At 39.0% G+C, this 11792-nt stretch overlaps 1 protein-coding gene across 1 annotated transcript in view; it reads left to right on the forward strand.

Annotated features, from left to right (window-relative positions):
- Nucleotides 1-467: 467 nt before the first annotated feature.
- LOC102312271 (BRCA1 associated protein) overlaps nucleotides 468-11792 on the forward strand; it is a 24021-nt gene continuing 12696 nt past the window's right edge. The window contains exons 1-12 of the mRNA XM_005944607.3: nucleotides 468-865; nucleotides 1043-1204; nucleotides 2954-3158; nucleotides 3408-3597; nucleotides 3717-3830; nucleotides 5417-5565; nucleotides 5930-6005; nucleotides 6119-6257; nucleotides 6970-7079; nucleotides 7155-7244; nucleotides 7899-8002; nucleotides 8678-8817. Of these exons, the coding sequence (XP_005944669.1) occupies nucleotides 787-865; nucleotides 1043-1204; nucleotides 2954-3158; nucleotides 3408-3597; nucleotides 3717-3830; nucleotides 5417-5565; nucleotides 5930-6005; nucleotides 6119-6257; nucleotides 6970-7079; nucleotides 7155-7244; nucleotides 7899-8002; nucleotides 8678-8817 (1558 nt within the window). The 5' untranslated portion in view covers nucleotides 468-786. The remainder of the gene's footprint in view (nucleotides 866-1042; nucleotides 1205-2953; nucleotides 3159-3407; nucleotides 3598-3716; nucleotides 3831-5416; nucleotides 5566-5929; nucleotides 6006-6118; nucleotides 6258-6969; nucleotides 7080-7154; nucleotides 7245-7898; nucleotides 8003-8677; nucleotides 8818-11792) is intronic.

Consider the following 11792-nt stretch of genomic DNA (forward strand, 5'->3'; position numbering starts at 1 on the left):
AGAACATTTCAAGGTAAAATTGAATATTCATATTTTGGCGGGCATATATATTATTCAGAAGTCTCTAAAGAGGTTCTGAGGCAGGTTTTATCTGAAGACCAGCATATGTGTTTACTTGTCAAAGGTTTCTTGTAAGGAAATAAAAGAGACTGCTCTATAATGAGAATGCACTTCAGTCATGAGTGAGTCAGTCATAAAAATGTCAATGTGCTACGACAAAGGGAGAAATAATGTGGGACATTTTGCCTTGCAATACAAGGAAAAACACCTTTTCCTGTTAAAGTCGTCATCATCATCTTTTTCTTCTTTTGGCTGCTCTCTTTAGGGGTCGCCTCAGCAAAATAATCTGCCTCCATCTGTTCTTAGTATCTTTTTCTGTCACAACACAGGGGAAAAAGGAACAAGAATTTAAAAAAACAAACAGCAGAGGGCAGTAATACGCCGCTGTAGCGTCTACTCTGCCTTACTCAAATTAAAGAAGAAAAAGCTGAAGAAGACGAAGAAGAAGGGGAAGTGGTTCGACACAGCTAGCTTGTATTAGCATTCAAAACAAATCTGATTTGTGTTTTTATGCGCGGAAAAGAAAGAAAAAAACTGTGCATAAAATGAAAGTTTTGAAGCTAAACTGAAAGCTCTTTGCTTCTGCTGTATTTGTCTGCTTACTGTAATTAGACACGAACTGAATATCTTGCCAGTCATCCAGCTAGCTCTACGTGCTAGCTCTTTTAGCTCAGCTGTCAGCGGCTTGTTTTGTTCTGTGTTAAGTGGCATCCCCAGTTATAACACATGAGTGTGTCGCTGGTCGTTATTCGTCTGGAGTTAGCCGACCAGTCACCTTTTCCACAAGGTTTCCAGTACTGCGCTGGTGAGTTTAATTCTCTTAATTTTCAAATATCTGCTGAAAGTTAAAACAGCTAACCAACAATAGGTGTGAAGACCCATTTGTCCACTGTTAGTCGTTTTACTGTTTTCACAAGGTAATTTCAAACTAACGAATTGCTTCATTATAGCTAATGCCTGACTCTGTTCCTCTCGTGCGCAGTTGAAGGCATGTCAGAGGAGGAGCTGCAGGAGAAAGCTCTGGGTTTAGCCAAACACAGTCTGAGTGGAAAAACCGACCTGGAAAGATCAGCTGTGCTGCACCAGCACATCGGCAGCAGAGCCATGGGGGACATGGTGATAGAGACCTTTGAGCCCAGCCCAAGTAAGAATTTTCCTGATGTTTAAGTGTACCTATATATGACATAAAATATGAAAAGCATAAAAGGTCAGCTCTGAGTGCAAGACTAGTGTTTTTATCACACTGAACCTAATTCAGCATCTTAATAACTATTAATGTCAACGTTTGTATGGTTAGTAAATAATATTTCTGAAAAGCCAGGCAGGTAAGAAATAACAGGGAAGAAAATGAAAGTGTAAAATACTGACACCAGTAAAATACACTCTCTTTTCCATATGTGGTCATCAGGTGACTGTGTATCATGTATAAAACACACAATACTTTCTGGCTATTTTGTTAGGTTTACACCTACTATGTCAGGCCCCTTTTGCATCCAGACATGCCTTAATTCTTCATTGCACAGGGCTAACAAGGTGTTGGAAATGTTACTCAGGTTTTGGTCTATAATCTATTGATTTGCTAGCTACGCATTCGTGACACATATCTCCCGTTCCACAACATTCCAAATATATTGTATTGCAGCGGTCCCCATCCTTTTTTGCGCCACGGACCGGTTTAATGTCAGAAAATATTTTCACGGACCGGCCTTTAAGGTGTCGCGGATAAATACAACAAAATAAAATGATACGACCAAGACAAAAACTGTGGTATTTTATAAATATAATAATAAATGCAAATTCACTGTGTAATTGTGTAACTTTATTAGCAGTGTCCTCCTGAAATGCGCCAACAACATTGAGAGTAACATCCTCCTCTCTGCCCCTTAATGCTCTTTGGTCACTATGGTAATGCAGAAATATTTCTTTCAAAATAAGACACACAACTACAACACAGGAAAAGACCCAGGGAAACCAAGTTAACGATAAAAACCCTGAAAACCATAAATTTCACAGCAGAGCCACAACTCTCGCGGCCCGGTACCAAATGACTCACGGACTGGTGGCCCCGGGGTTGGGGACCGCTGTTTTATTGGATTGAGATGTGGTGTCTGTGAAGGTCATTCTCCCTGCTGGAAGCAGCCATCAAGAGGATTGAAAATAGTCAGCAGCAATACTCAGATCAGCAGCTGTGGTGTTAAAACGATGATCAGTTGATACTAAGAGGCTCTTGACTCTAAATGTCCCGAGAAACTGTCCCCCACAGTATTATTCTGCCACCAGTCTGAACCATTGATGCAAGCCAGGATCCATACTTTCATGTTTTTTGCCTGAAATTCTCACCTTACCAGACAGATTTCGCAGAAGAAAACTAGACTCATCAGAGCAGACAACATTTTTCACATCCACCTAACTGTTTGGCTTTGGTCAGTCTGTCTGAATTGTAGCCTGTGGAGATGGATGTGCTGAAAAATCCCAGTAGATTATCAGTTTCTAAAATACTCATACCAGTCCTTCTGGCACCAACAACCATGACATGTTCAAAGTAATTTAAGTCACCTTTGGCCTCCATAAATAAAATGTGCCATTTATACATATTCATCCTCTTTCTTGTCCTCTCATTTCTTAGTTTGTAGAGCCTCAGTTTCTCTTTTCGCCTCTACTCACATCTTACTTCATTCCTTCCGAGAGATGTGAGGAAGCAACGAATTTTAAAGCCATTTTAAATAATTAGAACATTTGGCGTATTTAGGCGTAGAATAGGCCTGCATGTCTATTCTACCTGTTTTTTGTTTTTTTTTTTAATTCTTGTAAGCAGGAATGAAAGGAAGTTGGTTTTGTCTGTTCATACACATTAAATATATATATAATCTAAATTGCTGAATTTCTCTTCCAGACACAGGTGGACGTGAGGAGCGGAACAGTGAAATTCAGGATGCAAAGACTGGTGTAGACAGTCAGGAGGGTGCAGAGGATAGGAGGTTTACGACAGGCACAGCTCCGGACTCACCCTCCAAGCAGCTCCCGGACCAGATCTCTTTCTTCAGCGGGAACCCGTCAGTGGAGATCATTCACGGTATCATGCACCTCTACAAGACCAAGTGAGTCTCATCTGGTGTGTTTATGACAGATGTGATGAGGTGAACAATAGGGATCTGTATTTGGCACTTTTTATCAGATCATTGTCGGCTAAATTGCAGCTGATAAAAGTCTGATGCTTTCTTTATCGAACTCCAGAGTCCACCTCAAACTGCATGTAATGATACAATTTCACCATTTCACTTCCACCATTTCAAGCTAACATTGACGTTTTAGTCACAATTCTTGTTTTTCCCTGCTCTTTATTGCAGCAAAATGACATCACTGACTGAAGATGTCAGGCGCAGCGCTATGGTGTGCATCATCACCGTCCCAGCAACCATGACCAGCCATGACCTTATGAAGCTCATGGCTCCTTTTAATGATGTCATGGAGCACATGAAGATCATACGGGACTCTACCCCTAACCAATACATGGTTCTCATTAAATTCTGCACACAGGTATCATCTCCTTCACTTTTCCCTCCACAAGTGAAGTTTGAAGGATGTTGGTGTATGTTTTTGTAGACCTGTATATAACTGTTCCAAATACAATACGTTTCCGGCTCTCTTATTTGTAGGCAGACGCAGACAGTTTTTACACAGCATGCAATGGCCGCCAGTTCAACTCTATAGAGGAAGCAGTGTGCCAGCTGGTCTATGTGGAGCGAGCAGAGGTTATCAAGTCTGAAGAAGTGAGTGATTTTTGGTTTTTAGCTTTTACACATTATTCAGTCTGCAGCAGGTGGGTGGTGTTTGTGAAGTTATTAGAGGATATTTATCTGAGAATATTAGAGATACACGTTAGTTAATGTTACAAGTGCGTTGGTGGGAACAAAAACAAAAAAGTTTGGTGATTTGTGGAAACAAGTCACTCTTTTTTTTTTTTTGTTTTTTGTTTTTGTTAAAATAGTCAACAGAGTCCATTAACAAAAACTTGGTTTGGTTTGCTTTGTGTTTTTTAATTAGATCCTGTGTTTTGGGAGATAGAATTGCTTTACAATTACTTACTTTTTTTGTCAGTGGTGTCTGGTGTGAAACAGCTGGTTTACAGCAGGCAGTGTGCCAAAAATGTTTTAATATCACATTGACCATAACTTATACTGATTTTTTTTTTTCCTCTAAACTGCAACAGTTTCTAAGAACTGCATTTAAATATAACCCCTTTTTGGCATTTTATATTACTCATTCTGCTTTAATAAAGGTGCTTTTGTCATCTTATGGTGTTATTTTTGTGCCTCTATTCTGAGCACATGTTAAAAATAAAAATAAAAATTGCAAGCGCAAATGTTGCATTTTGAGGAGAAAATAATTTTGAGTGAAGAAAAGTATTTCAGTGTTTGCTCTTATCCATATACTCTCACACAATAACAGTCCCTCTTGCTCAGTTGTTGGATTTGCTCAGGTCTCTGCTTTGTGTGCTGACAGACATCTGTGGACCTGCTCTCAGTGGTTCGCTTTTCCTCTCAACATATCTGATCTGTGCATTAGCCACTGCATTCCGGAAACACGGTCCAGAATGTAGCTAAATCTAGTGGAGTGGTTTAGTTTAAACTAGATTAAAACCAGCAAAAATAAAAAAAAATAAAAATGATATATTTTAAAATATAATAATTAAACATACTAACCGAAAATGGATTTGGCTACATTCTACGTGTGTTCGGAATGCAGTGGCTAGCGAGCTGATTGGCTCTTTTGGTCTCCAATCAGAATTTTTGCATCCAAGTCTGTGATTGGTTGGTTTTGTGGCACACTTGTAACGGCTTACAGAAAGAATTGAGCATACAGGAAGCAGGGATGTTGAGAGCGGGAACGACACACTGAAAGCAGGTCCACAGATGTCGGTCAGCACACAGAACAGAGATCTGAGCAAGAGCAAATATCAACAACTGAGCGAGAGGGGCCGTTATTGTGTGTGTATATGGATAATAGCAAACACTGAAATGCATTTCTTGCATGCAGCAATGAATTTTGTTCGCTCAAATTAAACTTTTCTTCCCTCAAAATCATTTTCTCCTCAAAATGCAACATTTGCGCTTGCAATTCTTTTTTACATGCACTCAGAATAGAGGCACAAAAATAACATTATATCATCTCACCTATTGATGTTTGCGGTTTACACCCTTTACATTGTGTGCAGCCAGAACGAATATAAGTCCGTTTAAATCAGTCCTTCTCTGTTGTTTCAGTATTAAAACCCAGAATTTTTTTAAAGTGATTTCTTGTCTCTTATCATCAACCTCCTTTCTTCCGTTCTTTCCTTCCTGCTCCGTCTCCTCAGGGAGCCAGTCTTCCAGTGATGGAGCTGACTGAGTTGCCCAAGTGCACTGTGTGCCTGGAGAGAATGGACGAGTCTGTTAATGGCATCCTCACCACTCTGTGCAACCACAGCTTTCACAGCCAGTGTCTTCAGCGCTGGGAAGATGCCTCGTGAGTTGAATGCACATACAAGTTCCCCTGTATTTACTACATCAGTTTCAACTTGGTCGTTAGCTAATTTTTGCTTACTCAATTTAAAACACTTGATATTAGACAATAAAACCTATTTCTGACCTACTTTAACAAAGTATGTGAAAAGATCTGTTCTTATCTGCCAGCTTTAAGTCAATCATGTGTGATAGTTTCTCTGATGTAGTTTAAATGCATTCACCTGATATTCACTCCACTGGATATTTCTCCAGGCTTTGTCGTTTTGTGCCATGTGTTGTTTTTGTCCTGCTCTTTACATGCATTCTCCTGATTTACAAAAGACAACTGCATGTTTGTGACAAAGCCGAATGTGTGTTGTTTTCAGGTGTCCTGTATGTAGGTACTGTCAAACACCAGAACCAGTTGAAGAGAACAAATGCTTTGAATGTGGAGTGCAGGAGGTAAGCTGTATCACTCTCCCACAGTGGTGTAATAGAAGATAATCACTTGATCTTCTTGCTTTTTGCTTTTAACCTTCTTTTTTTTTTGTCCCTCATTGAATCTTTCTACATAGAATCTGTGGATATGCTTGATCTGCGGTCATATTGGATGTGGTCGCTACGTTAGCCGCCATGCCTACAAGCACTTTGAAGAAACACAGCATACCTACGCTATGCAGCTCACCAATCACCGAGTCTGGGACTACGCAGGAGGTACTGGATTTTGTGCATGCTGCTGTTAAAATTATGCATGTTCTGCTTTTTCTTATTTTCTGTTGTACTTATACTGTTACATCAGTTGATGCTCATATACTGTACTGGAGTTCAATATTGGGCTCAGCCTTCAGACTGCTTTTCAGTTGCTAAATGTATGTTCTTTCTCTCTATGTTATAGAGAAAGAATAGCTCTAATATGGCCATCTCAGTCACAGAAGTCTAACCTCATGTGCTATATCTTCAAAACTTCTGTTTACAAGGGCAAACCTATCACCAGAAAGCTGGTTTTAAGGGAGAAGAGATAAAACACCTTATACAAAGTTATACAAAGATTATTTTGAACCGCAAACCAGGCAAAGTTATTGGTAGACTCCAAAAACAAAAAGTATGAAGCTGAAAATGAGCAGAATGGTTTCTCTTTAAGGAGGGTGGCTGTAAATTACCAGAATAATTTGCTGCTATAATCAGTTTTCTCCCCATAGGGGGCAGAAGAATACCTAAATAAGTTGGAGCCAGACTCATTATCAGCTTTTATGAAGTCCTGATAGCAAACAGTTCTGCCCTGTAGTAACTAGAGAGACAGTGAAGCCAAAAACAAGAAGGCAAAGTGTAAAAATGACAGAATAGTCTGTAATGATTTTATTTGATGTCTTTTGAAATGTGTTTTGGAAAGTATAATACCTGACTAAGGCTATTGCTGGTATTGTAGATAACTATGTACATCGGCTTGTGGCCAGTAAGACTGACGGGAAGATGGTGCAGTATGAGTGTGAGGGAGACACCTGCCAGGCAGAGAAAATTGATGCACTCCAGCTAGAGGTGAGCATCTGCTGTTGTTGTTTTGTAACGGCAATTGACATCAAAATGTTCTAAATGAGTTCTCTCTGTCTGCAGTACTCATACCTGCTGACAAGTCAGCTCGAGTCTCAAAGAATTTACTGGGAGAATAAGATTGTTCATCTGGAGAAGGAGACAGCTGAAGAGGTACTTATGGACAAATGCAACACAAGTTTTGCAATCCCTTAATGAATATTGACTTATATCAGGCTGTAAAGTTTAGAAGAACCAAACTGAGGCATAGAAGTCGTGCTCTAGATTCCACTCGATTTACTGATACACATGGATGGTATGGTAAATGGACTGATTCTTATTTAGCGCTTTTCTACTCTCCTGGAGCACTCAAAGTACTTTATACAACATCTGAACTAATAATCACAAATGAACAATTCATAGCAAACACAAAGGTAAACACTTGTAAGTTAGACTGTGTTTCATCATGTTCTCTTGCTGACAACATCTTGAACAGTATTGGCTTATATCTATTCATGGGAGAACTGTTGAGAGCAAAGGACTCACTAGCTGCCCCAAATACAATGAACAATCGCCACAGACACTAATATAACTTATCACTTACAGCTACTTATTCACTTATAAAATGTACATTTCTTAGCAGTTTAGAGTGGATTGGTTTGCTAAGCAGCACATGTGCAGTAGTATAGGACCCCAGTCCCGGGTTAGTCCTCTTGACTAGTGCCTGTCCATCTTGATTTATCTATTGCCCTCTTGTGGAAAAGCAAATCACAGGTCCTTTGTCCCAGCTGCCTTTTTCTAACCTCTATCTTTTTGTACATATTTCAGATAAACAACATGAAAGCGAAATTTAAGGAGACATTGGAGCGCTGTGATAACCTAGAGCGACGGTTAGGAGAAATGAGCAAAGACAAACAGAGCATAGAGAAAAAGTAGGTGTTCGGTTACTTTGTTATATTGTGTGTTCAGTGGTCCCAGTAGTTGTTGGTATCTGTGCTCTTTTTCATGAACCAATTGGACAGTGTGGTTGCACTATAGACTTGAGTGTATAACGCAAACTAAAACTCTAAAAATTATTTAGTGGAGGAGATAAAGTTATATCCCCACAGCACATAAAACAATTCAACCAAGGCTCTCAATATGTAGTCTTGAGGTGGGGAAATTCCTCATTTCCTTAGCAAACGATTGACAGCTGAAAATGCCCTAACAAGCACTTACTCAGATCCCATTTTTGTGCTTTTTTTTTTCTCCTTTTTTTTTTTCTTTTTAAATAACTGGAGCTACAGAGGAAACAGGATTAAATGCCTTATTTGAAGAGTTGTCATTGTGGCTTGCAAAATGTGCAGTGGAGCAGTAAATCTTTGTTGCTGCATGGTCAACCAGGTATTGGGTGTGTCACTTCTATGATGCAGGCTCAAATTGATAGTAACATTGCTTTTCCTGCTATAACAAGCCAAAGTTTCTGCTGTTAAAAGCTTTATTTACATTACAACTTCTTAGTTTAGTTAAACCCAATCAGACACCCAGACTTTAGACCAAATAATCTATATGGCTTGTTTTTGTATGGAACCTGACAACATGCAGCACTGCTGCATTTCTACTTTCAGATGCACTCAGTTGAACAGTCGAGTGGTGAAGCTGAGCCAAGAGCTGACGGAGGAGCAAGAGATGAACCGCTGTCTGAGAGCCAATCAGGCACAGCTGCAGGTACAGCTGTCAGAGGAGGAACGCAAAGCAAAAGAAAGCGGTATGTAAAGAGAGAGCAATAAGTCATGTAGTAGTACTCAATATTGATGCTCTGTATTAACTCAGTGGGTTGAAAACTGTAGCATGCTGGTATAAACAGTTTTATCACAGTGGTGATATCAAGTTGTCGAAGCACAGCAAAAAATGGAACTTCTGAGGATGTTGATGCTTCAACTGAGAGGAAAAAACAAAAACGCTTCAAGTGCTGGACGTATTATTTTGTCAGCCTGCCAAATTCACAAATGAAAGAAGCCTCAGAGTGAACAATGCAGTGCAATATTTCCATGATTAATGTGTGATTTGTATTTTTTATTTTTAAAACCGTTGTGATACCCTATGTTCAGAGTAACATATACCAACAGGGAAGTGTAGCATGTTCAATTTGGCACAGCATGTGTACACATGCTGATAGAAGAATTTAATTTAGACTTTTTCAAGGTTTTCTTTAATTGGCATTAAATAGCACCGGCTACAAATAAATGTGAACCTGAATTCTTTGTACACTTCTTGTTAGTTGTCATTTGTATATTTTTAATTTTAGTGTGTATATGCTCCAAATGCATGAGGTAAAGGCAATTGGTACAACACTGGTGGCCAGAGTACAGAAAGGATTCTTTTAGATATTTTAACTTCAAGCCTGCTAGTTCACTATTGCATCACCTATTGCTTTAAACAGAAACTGATGAAAGTAGTTGCGAATCTAGAGCAACGGGTTGGTGGAGAAGAATGAGTAACAGGACCGTTCCCAATGATTGGCTGCTGGTTGCTTAGAATATGTAAATACTCAAAATGAAAAAAGGACCTTTGACTATGAAACAGCATGGGTTATTTTTATTTCAGGGCTGTAGTGAGAAACTAGTTCCTCTTTGCACAGGAATATTTGCAAATCATTAACAAATTGCTTAGCCTGCGGCTGAGTACAGTCATTCTGCAAGCAGACAGGAACCACATACACCAGAGAAGTGTTTTTAATGCAGATGGACAGAGTCAAACACTTAGGAGATTCATAAATTTTGTAAGCAGTCTCTCTGCTTTCAAACCAGCTTCAGTCTATATTTTCAGATTATTAAAATCTTCTTTACTTATGATTAAAATCTGCAGTGTAAGGCATTTACTGACACCTACTTTGTAGTGTATTACTATCAGAGCACCATTTGCTCTGGACTCAACACAAGGCGGCTTTCATCACTGCTTTGCCTGAGGCAAGTTAAGTATCAGGTCAGAGGTTTGAATGGAAATTTTAGGTTTACAGTTTCACCATACCTGTATTTTTCCTGGCACACACAGTTGTGAGGATCAAGATTATTTAAACAAATATCCTCCTGGGCATGTGCTGTGTGTTAATGTAGAAAAAAAATATAGTAAAAATGTCAGAGTTTTGACTCTTTCACAGAATGTTATATTCTAAATGGACTGGACTTGCATAGCAGTTTGCTACTTCAGGCACTTTTTACTACAAGCTTCATTTACCCAATGTCACACACCCGTGTGTGTGTGTGTGTGTGCGTGTGCGTGCGTGCGTGCGTGTCTGGTTTGGTTGTTTGTTTTTTTTTAATTCACCTAAGCATACTCATAGACACTCAGACTCCAAAGGATGTATTTGGGGGTAAGATCAAGGTTCAGCCTTGATGCTTTGAAAGTATGCTTTGAAATACTTTGGAATGCTGACTGGGGGGTGAACCACAAAGCTATAGTTAATAACCTGCTCTGCCTCCTGAACCACAGACATACATGTTCTTTCCTGTTAGAACTGACTGGGCTCGAATTGAGATGATCACAGTCCTCCTGCAAAGGCTGTGCGATATGACCAAAATCTGATATCCCGATATAAGAATGTAACATTTTCTGTAAATTCTGTGACTCTCGGGCAGCTCGTCTTGCGGGAAGTGTTTCCAGCTGCGCGTCATGTAGCTGGAGTCGAGTGTTTTAACAGATGCATGAAATGATACATTTTTAGACATAAGTTGTAACGGCCGCAATTTTCTTTGTGAGTATTTATAGATAGGTGTGCTGCGGGGAAAAGCCTGTTCTAACATTTGAGTCTATGGTTAATTTTTTAGCACCTGGCGGCTCTTTTTTTAATTCTCATCCGTAAATAATCTGCTCTTTCACGTGATTCAGTTTATTTTGAAAAGTCTCAACAGGATCTTGAGCTTTATTGTGAAAGGTTTATGTGGAACATAAACAAGCGGACACGCGATGCTGTTACCGTCGTTGTTGCTAACCACAACGCATTAAAAACAGGCGCTTGTCCGTCTGTAGTGTGGTTATATAAAATATAAGAGAAAGAGAGAACTTTAAGAAATTAATATAGCCGTGACAGTGACCATCAAAACGATGAAAAAATATTGCCGTAAACAGTTTATTTTGCGACACCACGAAACAAACGATAGCATAAAATGAAACGATAGACGTTTTTATATCATCATCCGATATATATCGTTATATCGAACAGCCCTACCTCCTGCTCATATTGCACTGACATGTACTGACAGATGATCTGATCATACAAGTTCACCATGTTATGTTGAATTTACTTTGCAAGCTCTTTGTGTTATATGAATCGAGCTAAAGCAGCATTTTATAGACAAGCTGTTTCTGTTGCTTTGTTTTAAATTATTTTGAAAGCTAAATGAGATTTCTTTTTCTTCAGAGCTGACCCAGAAATGGCATCTTCTTATTAGGGGTGCAACGATACACAAAATTCACGGTTCGGTTCGGTTTGATACTTTGGTGTCACGGTTCGATATTTTTTCGATACAAAATAAAGTTCATGGCTTTTTAATTTGTCATTTATTAAAATTATAAATATATATTTTAACGCAAAAGTACAGTTTTTAAATTTAATGTTGCTGAAACAAAGTAATAAAAAAATCTCTCTGATCGAGAAATCACTCATCTTTGGAAAAGAGAGTTTATTACAGAGAAATGTCTCTTTCCAAAATAAAAGCTATACTATACGCTTCTTCTGGGCTA

Source organism: Haplochromis burtoni, unplaced genomic scaffold (genome assembly GCF_018398535.1).
Source record: "Haplochromis burtoni strain Fernald_Lab_line unplaced genomic scaffold, NCSU_Asbu1 Contig_407, whole genome shotgun sequence".
In the NCBI taxonomy this organism is placed as follows: domain Eukaryota; kingdom Metazoa; phylum Chordata; class Actinopteri; order Cichliformes; family Cichlidae; genus Haplochromis; species Haplochromis burtoni.